The 22,318-nt window shown below is 35.4% G+C and overlaps 1 protein-coding gene across 1 annotated transcript in view; it reads left to right on the top strand.

Moving 5' to 3' along the window:
- The window catches only part of TAF4B (TATA-box binding protein associated factor 4b), a 68,067-nt gene that overhangs the window by 41,343 nt on the left and 4,406 nt on the right, over positions 1-22,318 (top strand). The window contains exons 10-12 of the mRNA XM_024757910.1: positions 11,081-11,250; positions 15,215-15,345; positions 20,317-20,442. Of these exons, the coding sequence (XP_024613678.1) occupies positions 11,081-11,250; positions 15,215-15,345; positions 20,317-20,442 (427 nt within the window). The remainder of the gene's footprint in view (positions 1-11,080; positions 11,251-15,214; positions 15,346-20,316; positions 20,443-22,318) is intronic.

The following is a 22,318-nucleotide window of genomic DNA, read 5'->3' as shown; positions in this document are numbered from 1 at the left end:
AACTGGCACTGGTAGACTTGCTTGACCACCGGGTTGCCACAGACCTTCAATTTGTAAAAAACACATTATCTCGAAACACAATAAAGTGAAGTGCAATAAAAGGAGGTGTGCCTGTATAGGCACGGTCTTTTCTGGGCTTATCTATTCTGTTAATCTTTTTTTTAAATATCTATTTTATCTTACTGTTTAATTTATTTCCAGTAGCATACTGCTCAATTTGCTATAACTTCAAAATAAATTTTACCTCTGTTAAGGCATGTTCCTACCTATCCCTCTTTATTTTTTTATTTCCTCTCCTTCCTCTACTTTTACACCCTCCTTCCTCCACTTTCATACCCGCTTCCCCTGCTCTTCTTGATTTTTTTTGCCATTCTTGGGATTTTGCTGTTCATATAAATTTAAGCATCAGTTTAAATTCCACAAAAAACCTGCTAGAATTTGACCGACATGGCCTTGAGCCTATAGGTCCATTGTCCTTCAGCTGATTTCTTTATAATTTTGAACCTTCTATCTATGAACATGATTTATGTCTCCATTTATGCATGCTTTCTTTAACATCTTTCAGTAAAGTGATATAATTTTATCTATACAGGTTGTACACCATTTGTTTTGTTTATCTGTTAGGTTTATTCCTAGGCACCTTTTTGTTGCTATTATAGGTAAAATTTTTGGTAATTGCCTTTTCTGTTCCTAGTATATAGAAATGTAGGTCGCTTTTTATTTATTTATTTATTTATATTTATTTTTGGCCACGCCACGCAGCTTGTGGGATCTTAGTTCCCCAACCAGGGATTGAACCTGGGCCCACAGCAGTGAAAGCCCACGTCTTAACCACTGGACCACCAGGGAATTCCCTAGGTTGCTTTTTTTAAAAAAATTATATGCCAACCCCCTTATTAAGTTCTTATTCCTGATAATTTTTAAATTACGTTGTTTATGTAGACAGTGATGTCAGGAGTGAGATTAGAATTATAGGTTGGCTTTCCTTTTTTTGCTTCCAGCACTTTAATAATGTCATTTCATTCTTTTCTGGTATATATGCATGTGTTCACTTTCAAAGATAAAGCCTACAAGGAAAGGTCACCCCAAGCAAAGGAAACATCAACACAGTTGTAATGCCACTGACTTCAAACATTGGGTGATCAAATATTCAGTATTAAAAACTCTCATAGGGCTTCCCTGGTGGCGCAGTGGTTGAGAGCCCGCCTGCCGATGCAGGGGACGTGGGTTTGTGCCCCGACCCGGGAAGACCCCACATGCCGTGGAGCGGCTGGGCCCATGAACCATGGCCGCTGAGCCTGCACGTATGGAGCTTGTGCTCCGCAACGGGAGAGGCCACAGCAGTGAGAGGTCTGCGTACCGCAAAAAAAAAAAAACTCTTAGAAAATGGTTAAAAATAAAATGTGGAATCACAAAAAATGAGCAAGTAACAATTATCTATTAAAAAATGAATACAAAGATTTGATAAAGAACCAAATAGGACATTTAGAAGTGAAAAATGTAATTGTTGAATTTAAAACCTCAGTGGATGGGTAAATCAGATTAAATCTGGTGACCCAAATTGAGTTTGCTTTACTCCAAAGAAGATTTGTGACTGTGTCCCATAGGAACCAGGGATGACTATTGACTTGGGACCACGTTAGTACCTGTTCTAGAGAACCTGAGTTAAGAGTTTCTCCACTTTAACAGAGGTCCGAAAACTAGTGCTAGCCACAGGCATTTGCCCCTGAGGCAGTTCTACTTTTAGAATGTGCTCAGTGCTTATTTTTACTGACACCTTTTTGACAACTTCTGTGCATCCAACACTGGAATGAAAATAAGCTGGTCTAAATTAGAAGAATGTCATGTAATTTCTCATGGATAAATCTAGTCCAGTTAATGCCTGAAGCAAAAGTGTCACCATTAGTATTTTCTTTAGGTAGTTTCTAGCTTACTACTTTTGCTCATTTAGCTATTGAGTGCTTATTGCTTTCTAGACTTGTATATTGGAAAATAGTTTTTGTTTTTTTTTTCCTGGCCACGCTGTGTGGCTTGTGGGATCTTATTTCCCCAACCAGGGATTGAACCCGGGCCCTCAGAAGTGAAAACACAAAGTCCTAACCACTGGACCGCCAGGGAATTCCTGAGAGTAGATCTTCATTGTGTATGTTATAAATATGTGTATGTTATAAATATTTTTCTCCCAATCTTTTGTTTAACTTGTAATTTTGTTTTTAGTGTCTTTTGTTATTTGAAGATTTTAAATCACAATATTAACTTTATTAGTCTCTTCCTTTATAGCTTTTGACTTTTGCATTATTTTAAAAAATCTTACCCTATCCTTAGCTCATACTGATGTGCTCCTATATTTTCTTCCAGGTTATCTATACACACCTCATATATGCAATAGACCTTTACAAAATCTTCAGTAATTCTTGATTCTATCTTTGTAAATAGCTTAAACAGAAATTACCTTTTCCCAGTTGGGTTGCTCATCTTAACAACAGTTACTGAAGATTTCATCATCCTTACTTTTCTGATTTGAAATGCTACTTTACCTTTTAGTAAATTCTCAGTTATACAAGGGTACATTTCTAGATTTTCATTTTAGTGCTGTTTTTGTTTTATTTCTGTGTTAATATTTTTGCATTTTCAGTTATCTTTCATTATATGTTTTTATATCTGTTTAGATAAATCCTCTCTCTTTATTCCTTTTTCAGTCATATCTGCTGTCTTGAGGCACTATCTAAAGTTACCCTATTCATCTATTTACCCTTCTTTATATGCCCCATTCCTTTTTAAATCTCTGAGAGTTTACAATAACTTTACCATTGTATATTTAACATTTAGAACAATGCCTTGTTCATAATAAGCATTCAGAAATTTGTTGAAATAATGAATTTTGAAAAAGAGAACAGGATTATCTATAATCTTAGATATAATCTATTTTTAAGATATATTTTATTTTTGCACAAAGATACACTTTTCATTTTTGTATAATATGTTCTAGTTATTTGGGTTATATGTGGTTTTATGCATATCTTTTTATAGTAATGTCTTTCAGTTTTCTTTCTTGGATACTTAATTATCACTTCAGTTATTGTTAAAATGAAGCTTAAAATAGACCCTTAGTATTGACTCTTGTTAAATAAGAGGAGGTAATAGTGTATGGCATTAGATCCTGTCTTAACTGGATGAGGTTTAATAACATAGAGTGATATCTTCCTGTATTTTCATAACTACCTGTTTAACTGAAAAGAACATTTTTGTGACTTTTTCCCAGTGTAAATCATATTTTCTGTTGTGCTTGTCAGTACATCTGGGATGAATAAGGGAAGCTATATAGTGTTTAAACACCAGAGGGTGCCAGAGATTTGTGTTTTATTCTTCGTACTTAAGAATCAGAAGTGATAAATATTACAGTACCTGTGCATGTTTGTAGAGTTAACTCTATTTAAACAGACTGGCTATTTGATGGTAATAAGGAATTATTGTTGATTTTTTGAAGAGGTGATAATGCCTTATGGTTAAGGTCTTCGTTTAGAGTCCTTATATTTTAGAGAGAAATTATAAAATATTTATGGATGAATAATATATATATGTATATTAATATATACTTACATAACTTAGAAGGTATTTTACCAGCTAGGAATGAATAGGTTTTTTAAAAATTTGCTTTAAAAGACACTTAGAAAATAATATAGGACAAGGTTACATGCCGTTTGCACAGATAATATCATTCCACCAACTTTAATGTCCCATTTTTTCATATTGCAGGAATCAGATTCTCTAGTGTAGATTAAACATGTGCTCTACCTTGATTCATATGTAATTAATTGTTTCATTATGTATTTATTAAGAGTCTGTCCTTATATATACAAGTGTATCAATGATATATACTTGTTATATAGAGTATGACATAATATAGATGATTAATCATTCAAGTAAGGACTTAAAGAGAGAGAAAACAGTCTCTGGTGACAAAATCTTGGAAAGTCAGGAGACGGAAGAAACATCCTTCTGAGCTGTGCCCAGATAAACTCTAAATCTAGGGTTAAAATTCAACAACAAAAAAATCTTCTTGAAGGAGTCGCTTTATGCTAAATCTTGTTAGAAATTAGGTTCTTAAACATTCCTCACAGCGAAATTACATGAATGAAGACTTAGAGATGAGATTGTGAAGTCTTTCATAGTTTTTAGGCAGATTTTTTCATAGTAAAATGTGATTTAGAAAAAATTATCTTTGTGCTTACATGCTGAATGAACTGCAAAGGAATATACTCGTAAGTAGTTCCTACAGTCACTGAAGTTTGAGAAATACTGCAATATCCTATGCTGTGTTTGAGTTAAAAAGAGGAAAGGGAATTTCCTATGAGGAAAGATACCTTTAAAAAAGTCATAGAAGGAAGAAAGCAGGGTTTGTAAGCTGGCTGTGGTAATGTAGCGAGGTTATGCCCAAGGGTGGTGAAAAAAGAATATTGAAGGTAATAACCTTATTTAACCAGGGATTAGTAACCTAAAGGAAGAACTTGATCTTCTTAAAATAAATTTTTTTTGTTTATACCTTTTAAGCGAATTATTTATTTATTTGACTAGATAATACATACATTTTGTATAGCATTCGAAAGGATATACAGTGGGAAAAAAATAAGGTTCTCTCTTGCATCATTTTCCCTCTGCTGCCCAGGTTCTCAGCCTAGAGCCAACCACTGTTATCAATTTCTTGCATATCTCTCTAGATAGAATCTTTTCAACATAGATGGCAGGATACAATATATGATGTTTTATTGGTTTGGCCAGAAAGTTTGTTCGGGTTTTTCTGTAAGATGTAATGGAAAAACCCAAATGAACTTTTTGGCCAACCCATTTTGATATTTACAACTTAGTAGTAATAAATCTTGCAGATTATTCTATATCAGTATATAATCATTGTGATTTGATGTTTTAAACAAAGTTACATAATGATAGATATTTAGGTTGTTTCCAGTGTTTTGTACTCAGAAAACGGAGTTGCAATGACTATCGTTTTCCTAGAAAGAGCAGTTTATAAATTAGATAATGTCAAATAACCCTCAGTGGAGTTGGCTTAACAAATTATACTCTGAGCAACAAAGCTTAAGGTATCATATTTCCACATGTTCTCGTGAACTTTACCAATCTAACAGGTGAAAAATTGTGTCTTACATTTTTCTTATGAGTAGGGTAAAACATCTTATATTTGAGTCATTTAAAATTTTTCATTAGCTGAAGATTTCTATGTTTCATCCATTTTTCCAAGACCTAAGGATTTTAGGTCTTTTCCTTAGTTATTGGTAGGAGCTCTTTATATATTAAAGGGACTCCTTTTTTTCATGATATGATTGCTTCCTTCAATCCTCAGTCTCAGATGTGGGGATTGTTATTGTCTCCATTTTACTTATGATGCAGGCCTAGAGAGGTTAATTAATTTGCTTTATTTCATATAGACAGTAAGTGGCAGAGTCAGGATTTCACGGTAGGCAGTTTGACTCATCTTTTTTTACCCACCATTCTTCTACTTCCTAATACATTGTCACAGATAAACAGCATGCTGTTCTGAGCACATACAAATTCCTCAAATATTTAAGTACCATTTATGACTACTCTGCTAGAAACGATAGGTGATGAGAGTGATTAATATGATCAATAAAATTAGTCTGGTTGAAGTATAAGGCAAATAGTTGACTATTGGAAGACAGAATAAGACCTACCATAACAGAGACAAAATGTACCCTTGGAAATTCAAAAGATGTAGCAATTGGACAGATGCTTTAAAAGTATAAAGATAAGTTAAACCAACATTTCCAAAGTAGGCATTTGAAATAGGTCTGGAATATAGATAAGGCACTGACAGCTGAAAGATAATAAAGCAAGAGGAGCTAAAGACTAGAACAGGAAAGCCAAAATCAGTAGGAGCTATTTTATGGTGAGGAATGGGAGGTAAGAGTGCTAAGTTAAGGTCATTACTTGGAAGGCCTTGAATATCAGGTTGAGCTCATAGGATCATGAAATGTTTGTTTTTTGTTTTTTTTGCGGTACGCGGGCCTCTCACTGTTGTGGCTTCTCCCATTGCGGAGCACAGGCTCTGGACACGCAGGCTCAGTGGCCATGGGTCACGGGCCCAGCCGCTCCGCGGCATGTGGGATCTTCCTGGACCAGGGCATGAACCCATGTCCCCTGCATCAGCAGGCGGACTCTCAACCACTGCGCCACCAGGGAAGCCCCATGAAATGTTTTTGAATAGGAAAGTAATGTGATTTTCTCTACTATAGAAAAATTAGTCTGATGCTATTATAGATCTTAAAAGGGTAGAAGAGATTTAAGAAGGTAGGTACAAGCAATGGTTAACTTTACAAAAAGCTGAAGAATTAGATCAGTTTCAGAAACCAAAATGCAAGGTATTAATGATAATTGGGTAATGCTACTTTAATTTTTGCATATTAACCTATTACTCCCCACAAAATCTTGAGTTGGAAGCCTTTTTCTATTGAAGCACTATTAAATTTCCTTTTTGTATGTCTTTTAAAATGAAACAGGTTATCTTTCACAGCACCTTCATTAAAAGACATACTGCATTAGACCAGAAGTCTTGAAGATGCGATTTGGAGGTTCTCACTTTCTTTTCCTTTAAAATTGAGCCAACCCAGAATCACAAATACGCCTCAGCATCAAAGCCTTTATTACTGCCTTGGCCTATCTTACAATATTTAGCCTTATCAATAATGCTGCTACAACATTGTGTTGTCTTTGCTTTCCTTTAGTCTGTCTCCTTTCTTAGAGGAAGTTTTAAGTGGTTCAGGTACTGTTTATTGTGGTACCTTTTCCTCTTCCCTCAGTAGGGGTCTTCCTCTATTCCTGCTACCCTCTGTAACCGTAGCAACTGGCAGCTGAAGTAGAGGGAGCTGTGTTCAGCTTGGGGCCAAATTGGGTGGGTGGGTAGGCAAGAACAAATCTTATTAGGTGTTTAGCTCCCTTCTTAGTTCAGAGAAGGGCTGCAAGAAGATTCTAAAAGACATGGGACAGTCTCCTCACTGAACATTGAGTTCTGTTCAGTTCTAGTACTGTGCATGGTACTGGTAGTAAGGAGGCCTGGTACTGGTCTCTCCAGTCTGTATGTGAGATTTCAGCAGGGGCTATGTGGGACCTCACCTATGGAAGCAGGGTGCAGTTTACAGGGCCTGTGTACCTAGCAAACAGCTGAGATTGTGAACAATCAGTGTTGTGTTTATGTGTGTAAAGGCCATGTGCTGTGTACCTTATACAATTCTGATTTTTTTTAAAGGAAAGATGAGGCCATATGTCTAAACTTCATAATATTTTTCTGTCTCCAGTTTTCTTTCTCTGTTTATTTATATATTATTTTTTAAAATATCACTAACCATTTGATTGGGTAATCTGTGTATATACTACAACATTCAAAGGGTAGAAAGGAGTATGATGTGGTATAAATGAAATCTTCTTCCTATCCATGCTTCCCTGTTTCCCTCTCCAGAGAATTTCTTGTGCATCCAGAGATATGTTATGCCCGTGTGTGTGTGTGTGTGTGTGTGTGTATTTTTTTCAAGGTGCAGTCTGTTCTATACCTTGTTATGTTTTGTTTAGTTTTTTTCCCACTTCACAATACACCTTGGCATTTGTTCTGTGTCTGGCCAAAGAGAGCTGCCTCATTCTTTTAAGTGGCTGAGAGTGACCTTAGAAAATACCTAATCTAAGTTATTCATTTTTTAAAGGAAGAAAAATTTGAGTCCTAAAGGTGTTAAGTAACTGGTTGGTATTTTCTTTTGGAGTGACCTGACTTTTCATCGATTTGTACTTGGCCTTTTTGTTTTAAATAGACTGTTTCTTAGAGTAGTTTTCGGTTCGTAGCAAAAAATTGATTTGGACGTTGTAGAAAATGGCAGCACATGCACAGCCTCCCCCATTATCCGCATCCCCCACCAGAGTGGTCTGTTAGTTACAATTGATGAACCTGCATCGAGACATCATTATCACCCAAAGTTCATAGTTTACCTTACAGTTCACTTGGTGTGTGGTACATTCTGTGGGTTTTGACAAATGTGTAATGACATGTATTGACCATTATAGTATCATACAGATACTATATATTTCACTGTCCTAGAAGTCCTCTGTTTTCTGCATATTCATCCCTCTCTGCTAACCCCTGGCAACCACTGGTCATTTTATTGTCTCCATAATTTGCGTTTTCCAGAATGTCATATAGCTGGAATCATCAGTATGTAGCCTTTTCAGATTGGCTTACTTCACTTAATAATGTACATTTAAGGTTCCTCTAGTCTTTTCATGTTATGATACCATTTCTTTTTAGGACTCAATAATATTCCATTGTTTGAATTTACCACAGTTTATTTATCCAATCACCTGCTGAATGACATCTTGGTTGTTTCCAAGTTTTGACAATTAAGAGTATATGTGCTATAAACATCCATGTACAGGTTTTTGTGTGAACATAAATTTTCAGCTCCTTTGGGTTAGTACTAAGCAGTTTAACTGCTGGATCATATGGTAAGAGTATGTTTAGTTTTGTAATAAACTGCCAAACTGTCTTTCATAGTAGCTGTACCATTTTGCATTCCTACCAGCAATGAATGAGAGTTCCTGTTGCTCCACACCCTCATCAGCATTTGGTGCTGTCCGTGTTCAGGATTTTGGCCATTCTGATAGGCGTGTAATGGTATCTCATTGTTTTAATCTGCATTTCCCTGGTGACATAGGATGTGGAGCATCTTTTCATGTGCTTGTTTGCCATCTGCACATCTTTTTGGTGAGGTGTCTATTAGGTCTTTGGCCCATTTTTTAATCTGTTTGTTTTCATATTGTTGAGTTTTAAGAGTTCTTTATATGTTTTGAATAACAGTCCTTTATCAGATATGTCTTTTACAAATATTTTCTCCCATTGTGTGGCTTGTCTTTTCATTTTCTTGATACTTGGGGGTTTTTTAAATATTTTTTACTCAGACCTTTTAAAATACTTTTTTTACTCAGACCTTGGTCCATCTTTAGGTTTATGGTTTCTACTGTTCTTATGCTTTAGATTTTATTTATTTTTTAAACATCTTTATTGGAGTATAATTGCTTTACAATGGTGTGTTAGTTTCTGCTGTATAATAAAGTGAATCAGCTATACATATACATATATCCCCATATCTCCTCCGTCTTGCATCTCCCTCCCACCCTCTAGGTGTCACAAAGCACTGAGCTGGTCACAAAGCACTGAGCTGATCTCCCTGTGCTATGCGGCTGCTTCCCACTAGCTATCTATTTTACATTTGGTGGTGTATATATGTCCATGCCACTCTCTCACTTCATCCCAGCTTACCCTTCCCCCTCCCTATGTCCTCATGTCCATTCTCTACGTCTTACACTTTAGACTTTAAATGGTTAGATGTTTCTGGAATACTTCTTTGTTTTCATAGTTGGTAAATTGATTCTTAGAACCATTCTCATACCATCCCTCTGACAGAACCTCTGTGACATTTGATGAGGTGGAGTCCAACCATTTTCATATAGTTTTTTTTTTTTTAATATTTATGTATTTGACTGTGCCAGGTCTTAGTTGCAACACGTGGGATCTTCATTGCGGCATGCAGGATCTTTAGTTGCAGCATGTGGGCTCTTTAAGTTGTGGCATGTGGGCTCTAGTTCCCTGACCAGGGTTCAAACCTAGGCCCCCTGCATTGGGAGCACGGAGTCTTATCCACTGGACCACCAGGGAAGTCCCCATACAGTTTATTTATATTGCGTGTTTCATTTGGTTGATTTGAGATACTAATTAAAATTTTTTTCTTTTCTCCATTACACAGACATACCTTTTAATGTTAGGTCTTTAAATATAGTGTTCAGATTGTGAGACCTTTGTTCTTTCTCTCCACTTGCAACTGCTATGTCCAGCACTTAACTTTCTTTCATTTAGTTTGAATCTCTCATACCTGTGTGAGTAGGGGCTCTTTCCCTCTCACTCCTAACATGCTGCTTTTTAAAGCTGAACACCAGAGGCCTTCGTATCTTGAGCGCTTGACAGTTATACTTTATATCCCTTTTTTGTGCATAAATGCATTACCACAAGGAGGTTCATAATTTAAATCCGTTGACATGAAACTGCATGATATATCTTTCGGCCCATGCAATAAATAGAAACAATATGTTTTTTATATAATCATGTTTGTGTAAATTATGTTATGCATTGGTACATGAGTTATGATCAGTAACATGCTTGTTATTACAGGGTGTTAAGAATGCCATAAGGGAATTTTAGGTTTTTGTCTCTCACTTCTCTATCCTGAAACATATATACTCATCTTAGTACTGTAGCCATGTAGCAATTCTGTTAGATAAAAGCAACTATTTAATTTTGCTGGGACAATGCAAGGAGCTCAAACATATTTTGTGTTTTTATATGTATGTCTTTTGCATATGTGTGTATAAAATAATTTTATATTTTAAATATAAGCCCTTTGCAGCCACTTGCTTGAGGAGGTGGTTTAATGAATTCAATTGGTACAGGTGGAGCACACCAAAAGTCTGAAGCGGAAAAACAAAACTACTTTTAACCATATGGTTTCAGAATAGCTAGTCTAGAAAGCTTCTTTTCAAGGGCTTTTACATGGGTATGGACCTTTCGGGATTGGGGGATTTCTCCTCCTCAGTGGAACAGTGGACTGCACTGGGGATATCTGAGGGGTTTTTAAATCATCTTGGATGAAAACAAAGAAGTCTGTTTTTATTTCATTCTTTCATTACCCTCAATTTGTGGATAACTTAGTATAACTTCCAAATCCCTCTTAGACTATCTTATTTACTAAACTGAGAGTGGGAGAGATGGGCACTAGGAGACAAAAGTTGCTTCTGATTCATCTTTCTGATATTAAATGTACACTAGTGGTTAGAAACACCAGTGAATTTTAAAGGCTGACAGGGAAAGATAGCCATGCTTTACTTCTCTTGCTTGGATAAATTGAGTAAAATAATGTCTTTAGTTATAAGGAGAGATCTATAATTCTTTGCTGTCTTAAATCACTCATTCACATACCACAACCACTGAAAGCTTTCTTTTTTTTTCTATTAGAGATGAAGATGACATCAATGATGTGACTTCCATGGCAGGGGTCAACCTCAGTGAAGAAAATGCCTGCATCTTAGCAACAAACTCTGAATTGGTTGGCACACTTGTTCAGTCATGTAAAGATGAACCGTTTCTTTTCATTGGACCTCTACAAAAGAGAATTTTAGACATTGGTAAGTATGATTATTGACCTGATAGGACTGTCTCTTCCAAGGAAAATGTTATCAAAAGAGATAGCCTGGGTTGGTTTTTCTGGGAATTCTGAGGCTTAAAGGCTCTGGAAGTAATCAAGATTTCATGGGTGTTATAGAAAAAAGTATTTTATTTTAAAAGTTATTAATGTAACTTAAATCATGTAACCTATGGTTTCTGGTGTAGATAATAGACGTTAATATTTTATTCATCTTAATGGGAGAATAGATGTGTAAAAAATGAATATATGCTTATGATATACTATTTTTTTCTGTGCTGTTCTTCCTTGGTTGGGCTTTAGGCATGTAACTTATTACAAGTTTGTTTTTATGAAATAAAGAAACAACCAATGAGAGTTAGTCCCTTTTTCCTCATCTCAACACTGAAATTCGAACCCATCCTTACCGTAAAAGAACTGAACTAGAATATCAGAGTTCTCTCTGGCCAGGAGTAGTTGCTGGGTGGCCTGAAGTATGTGAAAGGAAATGGAAGAGAACATACCAGTTTTATTCTGGAGGCAAACAGCTTTTTTGTTGTTGTTTAATACCAAGCTTGCAGTGATAACTGAAAAAAGAGACAGATTGGAGAGAGATTGTTGCACGTGAGTTACCCCACTTCTTGTGTCCTGACACAGGGACTTACTGGAGTCTCCTCTAGCTCTCTTCCTTCACCCATGTCCAATTTGAGGGGCCAGTACCAGTGACCTTTTAGTATGCTTGACTAAGAACCTTTACATTCTGTGTTGAAGGCCTAACACAAAAATGTGAAGGTTTCAGATTTTTGATACATCCATGGTATATTTAAGGACTTCAAAATGCATTACTATTACATATTCTAAGTTTACTTCACAATTACTCAATAAAGAAATATGTGAGCTCCTACTGTATGTTATTCAAATTATCACTTTTTTCACCTCTAATTTAAGTTGGTTATATGTTATCCTTCTTTTATCTTGAAAAACTAGAATTTACAGTAGTTCAAAGGGATAGAAATTCAGAAGAGCTAATTGTAAAATGTTTGTTTGCTGTTTGCTTGTGTTTTGTTTGATTTCTCCCTCCTCCTCCTCCTTCCCTCCCTCCCTCTCTTTCTTTCTCTTTCGTTTTCTTCTTGCATTGTATTTTGTATTGTATAGGAGATGGTTCCTTAATTTTGAAATAAGCCTAAGCAAATATCTTTGTGTGATGGCTTGGAAAATTTACTGGTGTTTTAACTCCTTTTAGCCATATAATTATTTAGAACTGGTGGAGTAGAAGTAGATTCATACTTAGTTTTAGCAATTCCCTGCCCCCCTTCTAAATTTTATTTCTAGCTTGACTTAAACCTCGATTATATGATAGGAAAACTTTTAGTTTGACAGAGCATTTTCCATCATTTAGGACAGGGATTGACAATATTTTTTCCTGCAAAGGACCAGATCGTAAATATTCGCCACTTTGTGGGCCATGTAGTCTGTGTTGCAAACGCTTACCTCTGCTGTTAAGTTACAGAAGCAACTGTAGACAGCATATGAACAAATAGAAAAGACTGTATTGCCATCAAACTTTATCTATAAAGAGAGACTAGATTTAGTTTGCTAACCTCTGCTTTCAAGGAGAATTCTGGGGAGAACTTTTTGTATTTTCAGTTCTTGATGATAAAACAACAACTTGTCATTTAATATGATGGAAAATTGCAAAACTTCTTCCCTCTAAATTACTTAAGCTTTTAAAACAAAAACAAAAACCATAGAGTGAATGGAGTTATATATTTCTAGGAATTTTTTCATTTACAATAAAATGTTTTTTATTTAATACAATAAAATTTTTTCATGTACAATAAAATGTTCCATGTTTACAGAACAGATCAGAACCAAGACCATTTCTTAATAACAGGAATTATAAAGTAACCCAAAGAATTTGGGGAGGAAGATTTTCTTACTTGAATATGTTAGGGGAGTAAACATGCCAATGTTCTTCCTTTTTTGCTAATTACCTGAATTAAATTGCACAGACATTCTGTAAAAATCACATAGTAAGCTTGCAAACACCTACTAGATGGCCTTAAACAGTCGATGGTGACTTTACTAAAGGGAGTGTTTTATTTTAAAGTGAGACTTTAACTTGTAACTCTCTTATGTGTTATCATCAGTTTAGTGAAGATATTAGAATGTTTGATTGTTCACTAAGCCCTGGAATTGATTGCAACTCCCAGTACTTGTTTATTTTTAGTATTTTAAAAATATGGATATTTCTTTAGCGTAGGTTTCTGTTTTGTAAATACATATGAAATTATTTTCAAAGTTTCTCCCCAAACACTATTATATTCTTTTTTTATTTATGGCTGTGTTGGGTCTTTGTTTCTGTGCGAGGGCTTTCTCTAGTTGTGGCAAGCGGGGGCCACTCTTCATCACGGTGCGCGGGCCTCTCACTGTCGCGGCCTCTCTTGCTGCAGAGCACAGGCTCCAGACGCGCAGGCTCAGTAGTTGTGGCTCACGGGCCCAGTTGCTCCGCGGCATGTGGGATCCTCCCAGACCAGGGCTCAAACCCGTGTCCCCTGCATTAGCAGGCAGATTCTGAACCACTGCGCCACTAGGGAAGCCCAACACTATATTCTTAAATGTTCACTTTCTTTAGGCATTAACTGGCATGTCATCCTCTATATACTCTATGTTTACTTATAATTTTAATCACTGGATTGTTTTGAAATTGCATTATTCCTTCTGTAGAAGGCCCCCACTATTTGTTTATGCTGATGTTTTAGTAAAGTAGATTTGACTTTTCAGTGTTTTTCCCCCCCTTGAATCATAACTTGGTGATTAATTCATTTTTGCTACAAAGTAATGAACTGCTTTGTTTTGAAAGTTTGTTATAGGAGAAGCTGAATCATTTTATATCGTTTTCCTGTGTGATTTACTATAGCCCACATTTTGAATTAAGTTGAACATTTGTTATAGAATAATGTCAAAGAATGTGTTTAAGAATTGTTAGCTTTTAATTAAAGCTTGTTTTTTGCAATACTCATTCACACTTTGAGTATATGAGTATGTTTCAGATAGAGTGCAAAATCAAACAATAATATATTTTAAATTTCTATAAATGCATATGTTAAAAACAAACACAATAGCACTATTTAAAAGCTCATTTAAATGAGATTACCTAATTACCTGTATCTTTAGAGTTAGGTCTCTGATGATACAGGTAGTTTCACTGAGCTGGAGAATTACTATTTAAAAACTGATAAGGTTGATTTATAAATGAGCTTCTACTTTGGGGTATGTGGTCCAAATTGTTTTCTTGAAACTTTCCTCCTAGTTAGCAGAAGGAAGAATAGAAGTTTGGTTTATTTATGGAAAGAGATATAGTGAAAGAGAAATTTTTCAAATTGATGGGTAAAATGATGAGGCTTTGAACCCATTTCAACTTGTAAATTAATTACCAGGTCAGCTTATGGAACATGAGTTAGTGCAAAATAAGCATGATTGGTAATGGACAAAAGGTGTATAGGTGTGTCATGCAGACAAGTTATTAACAGAGACTCACAATCTGAATTAACTGAAATAAATGTCATAAATTGTTAACAGTGTCAAACGGCAAAATGTAATTTTCTATTTTTTTAATGACTAAAATTAACAGAATATAGCACTGATTTCTGCAGTTACCATTTTCCTCCCTGAACACTAGACTTGATTTGTGTTCTTATTAACTTTGTCCTATAAATGACCTTGCAAGGAGAATGAGTCTAGAGGCTAAGTGAAACAATGTCTATATTTTCTGAGGCTTCAGGCTAGGTTTTATTAATGTAATGTCTAAGATCTTTGAAGTTGTGACTTTACCAGGAAAATCATAATCTCCAAACCTTTATTCATAATGGGTATGACTTCCAGGGGGAACAGAATACCTGCTGTGCTAATTATTTCAATTATCAGCCACTACTAAAACACGTAATGGATTTTCTCTGCTTCCACAGGTAAAAAGCATGACATTACAGAACTTAACTCTGATGCTGTGAACTTGATCTCCCATGCAACACAGGAGCGATTACGAGGCCTTCTAGAAAAACTGACTACAATCGCTCAGCATCGAATGACAACTTACAAGGTAAAGGAAATCCTTAAAGAAGAACAAACTCTTCTGTCTCTTCTTTGTTGTGTTAAAGGTAGTTTTTTGATGTGGATTCATATTCTAAGTATATTTTTTCAAGGAAATGGTCGAGACATATTTCATATTGGTAGAAAATAAAAGTCTCATTCCTAACTTGCCTTATTTAGATACGCTTACATGACAAATAAAATAGGGTTTCAAATGGTATCCAAAGCTTCTATGTCACTCTACATTGAAATTTGCATCTGTTCTGCCTGAGGCTTCTCCTCCTAAAGCTCTTGACTGGGAGGGAGGATATGTTAGAAGGGATAATGTATTGGATAGCTGTGTTCTCTTCAGTGATCCGTTCTCTGCTAGCACTCCTGTTCCTTTTAATAAGTTAAATGATTGCATTGAGTGCTAATATTGGTGCCACTCATTATTTATATTGACCACTTTTATAAAAAATTAAATACAAGAATAGCCTATCTTATCCCTAGTAGTGTGAACCAAATCACTTGCCATCATCAAGATGAAAGCATTAGATTTATTTGCATTATGGTTTGGATGGAGAACAAATGTATTGGGTAATGAGGGTTGAAAAAGATAACCTTTTCCCCCTATATCAAGAAATGTTCATAGGTAGATTTTGTACAGTGTGGTATATGGGTAACCTTATAAGGTTTTGAGTTTGCAAGAATGGTCATTGTCATGATGTCCTACACATAGGTTAAAAGCAATCTAGGGAAGATCAGCCACTCTACCACCAGTAAATTTCCTGGAGGAAATCATTCTGTTTTCTCTCCTTTCTGCTTCATTTAGAACTTTGGAAGAACTATTTATAGTTGCTGAGGTCCTCACTTGTATAAATCTTTGTGAGAATTTGCTGGACTGACTTAAAAATATATGATCATCAGAAAAGGCTGTGAAAAAACCCCTACTATCAGTATTTATTTTTGTGTGCTTCTGGAATTTGTCCATTTCTTCTAGGTTATTTAATTTGTTGGCATACAGTTGTTCATAGTATTCTCTAATAATCCTTTTTATTTCTGTAAGGTCAGTGGTAATGATCCTACTTTCATTTCTCATTTTGTTTCCTGAAGATATAAGGTTGGTTACTGATTTAAGATCTACCCTTTTAATGTAGGCATTTATTTATTGCTATAAAATTCTCTCTGAGCACTGCTTTTGCTGCATTCTATACATTTTGGTACATTGTATTTTTGTTTTCATTCATTTCTTAGGTATTTTCTAATTTCCCTTGAGATCTCTTTATTTCATTGGTTATTTGAGAGTATGTTGTTTAATTTCCACATATTCGTGAAATTTCCAGTTTTCATTCTGTTGTTGATTTCTAGCTTCATTCCATTGTTGTCAGAGAATATTCTTAGCACAATTCAATCATTTTAAATTTATTGAGGCTTGTTTTGTGGCCTAACATATGGTCTGTCTTGGAGAATGTTCCATGTGCACTTGAGAAGAATGTGTATTCTGTTGTTGGGGAGGAGTGTTCATATATGTCTGTTAGATCTAGTTGGTTTATAGTGTTAGGTCCTCTATTTCCATATTGATATTCTGTATAAGTATTCAATCCAGTATTGAAAGTAGGGTATTGAAGACTTCAACTACTATTGTAAAACTATTTCTCTTTAGTTCTGTCAGTGTTTGCTTCATATATTTGGGGGCTCTGTTGTCTAGTGTGTATATCTTCTTGTTATATCTTCTTGGTGAATTCACTCTTTTGTCAGTATATAATGTCCTGTCTCTTTTAACAGTTTTTGACACAAAGTCTGTCTTGGCTGATATTAGTATAACCACCCCTGCTTTCTTTTGGTTATTATTTGCATGGAATATTTTTTTTCCATCCTTTGACTTGCAGCCTATTTTTGCTTTTATCTAAAGCCAATATCTTGTAGACAGCATATAGTTGGATTTTGCTTTTTATCCATTCTGTCAGTCTTTACCTTTTGATTGAGGAGTTTATCCATTCACATTTAAAGTAATTACTGATTAAGGAAAAACTTACTTCTGCTATTTCTGTTTTTGTGTGTGTCTTACGGCTTTTTTTGGCATTCCTTTACTACTGCCTTCTTTTTTGTTTGATGTTTTTCGTTGTATATTGTTTTGATTCCCTTTGCACGTGTGTGTGTGTGTGTGTGTGTGTGTGTGTGTGGGTGTGTGTGTGTGTGTGGGTGTGTGTGTGTGTGTGGGTGTGTGTGTGTGTGTGTGTGTGTGTGTGTGTATTTTTTAGATATTTTCTTAGTGGTTACCTTGGGGATTACAATTAGCATCCTGAATTTGCAGTAACCTAATTTAAATTGATAACAATTTACCTTCACTTTTGGGATGTGGGGGGATTAGTCTTCCTTTTTGTCTTTTTACTGTAACGTTTTAAAGAGCCTTATAATTTTTCACATCTGGATTCTCCCCTTTTCCTGCCTCAAGCACCCTGTTGTTTCAGATATACATGAGTGCACTTTCATTTACAGTAGGCAGTTTCTATACAAAATGTAGCATGTGCATTTAGTATGGAATAGAATTTTTCCAAGTAATGTTTACTATCCAGAATGCCATCCAAAGCTCTATTATGTATAGCCTTCAGGTGGAGTAGTTCTTCTAGTGTATATCAATAACACATATTCCAAGGGTTTAGTTGCCCCAGGCAAAATGGATAGTATCTACCCCACTTAGAAACTCAGTAACTTAGCTTAAAGCTAATACCTTCTTAACCTTCTGTCTTGACACTGCCTATCCTGATTGATTTTCCCCTGTCCGCCTTTCCCCACACTTATTCCTTAATACAGCTAATTCACAGCTGTGTGAATTTGCACATATAGAAAAGCAGCTACACGATCATCCTTCTTTAAACAGAAATAATAATCATTTAATTATATTTGGATCTAGTTCAAAATTATATACTTATTTTGTAGACTTTGATTGTAATAATCTTTGTGTCACAGATTGAGCCCTGTCCTTACATTTCAGCTCATCCCTGATAGGATTTATTTTTATCTGTACAGTATGGGAAATTTTACTCCATGAATTTCACAAAAGTGAGCTACTTTTATTAAAAGCAAAATCCCACCATCTCTTTCCATTTGAAATCCCTCTACTTTTGATAATCTTTCACCTGGTTAGACATAATTCTCTAATTAATCATAGTCCATAAACTGAGATTTAAGTAAACAAGTAGAAAGTGACACATGTGATACAAAGCTTTTGATCTTGCTGCCAGGTTTTTTCCCACTGAAGATATGTTAGAGTCTTCTACGTGCCAGTGGCTGTGGAGAAACTTCATGTTTTCCAGTTGAAAGGGGCTGTAGTACTTTCTTTAGATGGGATTCACTTGATGATGTTATTGTTTGGTCTGAGTCCTTATATTTTCACTGCTAAACCACCTGACTGTGTGGTGCAAGAAGACTTCAGTTAGACCAGCTGGGTAGACAGGAAGCATCATGATAAGATTGGGGTACTGTTGTTTAAATGAAGTTGGAGACTCAGTAGAAGTAGGGAAGACACTCAGTTGTTTAGGACTGGAAGAGTAAAGGAAGGATGCATTAAGCAAGAGGCAGTTGTACTGAGTTGGAAGAGAGAGAAGGAATCTTAGCATGGAAATGAGATTGGGTTCAAATTTAGAAAGTCTGTGCGCCTTTTTAATTTAGCATTTGCTGTCCTTTTAAATTAAATCCTGTCAGTAAATTATCTCCAGGGTATATGAACACAAAAATGGTAAAAATGAAGTATTTAAGAAACCACTGGTTATTCTGTTTATGCCTGTATGGTTGGCTTATAATGTATTCCATATTCTATCTTGTATTATTTAACTTTAAAAACATTTGAGAATTCTTTTTGTATTAAACACAAAATAAAATAAGTAGCACTAATACATCCTTGTTCATTATTCTATGTAATACTCTTTTGATCTAGTTAAATACCAACAATAAAAATTTAATTTAAAAAGAATCTTGGGCATATGAAATTTCTCAGTCCCAGTTAATTGAATCAACCATAAGCATGGGATAAAACAAAGATGGGAATGGTGCTGTACCCAGATTTCCAAGCTACGCACTGACCGTTGGACTAAACGTTTAAAAACATTCAGTTTTCCTATTTTATAGTCTCCCTCCTATAGCTTGGATGTCTGAATTACTGAAATGAGTAGATGGCAGGAAGTCACCCCACCCCCAACAAGCATACATATATTAAAGGAGGAGAGATAGGTGGTCATATCAGATAAAATTACAAAATATTTAGATTGTAAAGCACTGTTTTACACTGTAGAATATCAGAATAAATGAAACAGTATAAATTTTATCATTTTACGGAATATTGAAGATGAATAATTATATTTGTCTATTATGACTCTCATTTATACATTGTATACTTAATTTCTTTGACTGTAGTTTCTGCCCAAGTCCATAGCTTAAGGAAATTCTTACAACAGGGTTTAGGATTTTAATGTTTGCCATTTTGTCTTATGTCGTATTTTGGTAGAAGTTGTCTTCACTTGGCATGGTTAGACCAATTCAACAATAGAAACAAGGGTGATAACTTTCATCTTAGGTATATTTTTCAGTGAGATGATTGTTTTTTATTTTTTGTCTTTCACAGTCCTACGATTTAATTAATCATTAAGGTCTGCTCAGATGGACGATAGTTTAAATAAAAAGATTTAGATTATAGGTAAAGGGTGCACTGTCTTGCTTTCTACTTCCAGTTATTAGGATCTGCTTGGCTTAATTCCTTTTTCCTCCCCTCTGGATGAAGCTTACTAGGAAAGCTCTTTGAAATTTCAATGCTTAATCACCTCTCAAATTTTAAGGATGATTAAAGTTCTTATTTTGTTGTTGTTTGCTTAACAGAAATAAACATATTACCTCCTGTAAATTTAGTTCCCTATGTTTGTGTTACTGTCTTTAGCTGATTTATAACAAGACTTAATGTAGAATGTGTTGCCTAGGATCATCATAAAACTTTTTTTTTCCCCAGGCAAGTGAAAATTACATCCTGTCTAATGACACCAGATCACAGCTCAAATTTCTTGAAAAGCTAGATCAACTGGAGAAGCATAGAAAGGATGTAGAAGAAAGAGAAATGTTACTTAAAGCAGCCAAGGTAAGGTCCTATGTGATTTATGAGTGAACACAGCCTGGCAAGGAGGTCAGAATTGGCTTTATCATTTGTTGACTATCTTGGTTTTGTTAGGCCTTTAGATTTCTCTGAAGGATTTCTTAAAATGAAATTACTAATAAATTCTCTCACAGCCACAGGATGGTGTCGTACAGTGGCTTTCAGTTAATTTAGTTTAATGAGACATAATCTTTTGTCTCCTCATTCTCAATTCCTGTGTGCCTAGCATCATACCACTTCCCCCTCCCCAAGTAAAAATGTTTTTAAATTTTTCAAGGTCTTTTCAGGGATATGATTTAATATGTGCCAAGTTGAAGTTGAGAGAGGAAAATTTGGAAAGTGGACATGAATGTTATAGGTAAAAATTAGGGATAATTAGGATTATATGAAACAAAATAGAAGATGAGCAGGAATGGGTTAGAGAGATACTAAAAGAGAGAACAGGTAAGGCTATTATTGATTTTCTTTCTTCCTCCTTTAAGCATTTTCCTGGACCATTAGTGCCAGATGGAGTGAGAGCTAGTTCCATTATAGTTTGCGTTTTGTTGCTGCACATTTCTTTGTAGGCCTTGGGGAGCAGTCTTAAGGGTTGGATACTAGTGTTATTTTTTGTTTTAAACGCTTCAGTTTTGATTTCCAATGTTACTGGAATCCTCCCCTTTTAGAATATTTGTTCCTAGTCACATACTAATCACTTTTTTAAAAATTCATTTATTTTGAAATGATTTCATACTTACAGAAAAGTTGCCAGAACTATACATCTCCTTTTCAGTTGGGGTTCCCCATTTTTAACATTTTACTGCATTTCCTCCATCTATCATTTCTGTACACAGGTGCACACTCCCGTTATCATTATTCTCTTTCTTTTGTTCTTTCTTCTTTGGATTCAGAGGTTTCTCGTACATTCACAAAGGTGTGGAACTGTTGTCTCTAATTAGTCTTTCTCTGAACCTTTTGAAAGCAAGCTTCAGACATGATGTCTCATCATTCCTAAACATTCTGGCATGTATTTGCGAAAGCAAGGCCATTCTCCTGTATAAGCTTCCAAGTCAGGATGTGAATAACATGACACTACCATCTAATCCACAGACCCTATTCAGATTTAACCAGCTATTTCAAGCCTCTTTTTCCTTCATGGTCCATTTTCCCATTCAGGAATGTGTGTCTATTCAGTTGTCATCAGATTCCTTCAGTCAGATCTTCTCACTCTTTTTCTTTCATGTCTTTGACAAGTTTCAGGAGTACAAGAGTACAAGCCTTACCTTCTGTAGGGTGACTGTCAACCTGGGTTCATCTTATGTTTCCTTACAACTTGACTTGGGTCATGCATTCTTGGTGGGAATGCATAGAAATGATGCTTCATTCTTCTCAGCTGATTCTATCAAAAGGCAACCTTGATCAGTTCTCTCCATTTTAAAGTTTCCCTTTCCCCCTTTGTAATCAATTAGTTTTCTGTAGGAAGGTATTATAGCATTATACTAATATCCCATACCTCATCAAACTCCACAGAGCAACTTTAGCATCCATAGATGATACCTGTGAATCGGATACCTCTGTGATGGCTGCCAAATGGTGATTCTTTATTCTCATCATCTCGTCTATGTTTATTAGTACTCTACTTTGTGGAAGAGCTTTCCTCTCTCTCATTCATTCATTCATACATTCATGCATTCATTTATATCAACATGTGCTCGTGGATTTCTGTTTGATGCAACAGGTTGTAACCCATTACTATCATTATTTATTTTGTTGCTCAAATTGCTCCTGAGTGGGAGACCCTTCCAGCTGGCACTTCTGTCCTTTAATCATGTTTCCATCATTCACTGAGCATGTCCTTACTTTCAGGCACAAGATACTCCAG

The sequence above is a fragment of the Neophocaena asiaeorientalis genome, unplaced genomic scaffold (assembly GCF_003031525.2).
Source record: "Neophocaena asiaeorientalis asiaeorientalis breed wild unplaced genomic scaffold, Neophocaena_asiaeorientalis_V1.1 scaffold142, whole genome shotgun sequence".
Taxonomy (NCBI): Eukaryota; Metazoa; Chordata; class Mammalia; order Artiodactyla; family Phocoenidae; genus Neophocaena; species Neophocaena asiaeorientalis.
This window is presented reverse-complemented; position numbering and strand designations above follow the sequence as displayed.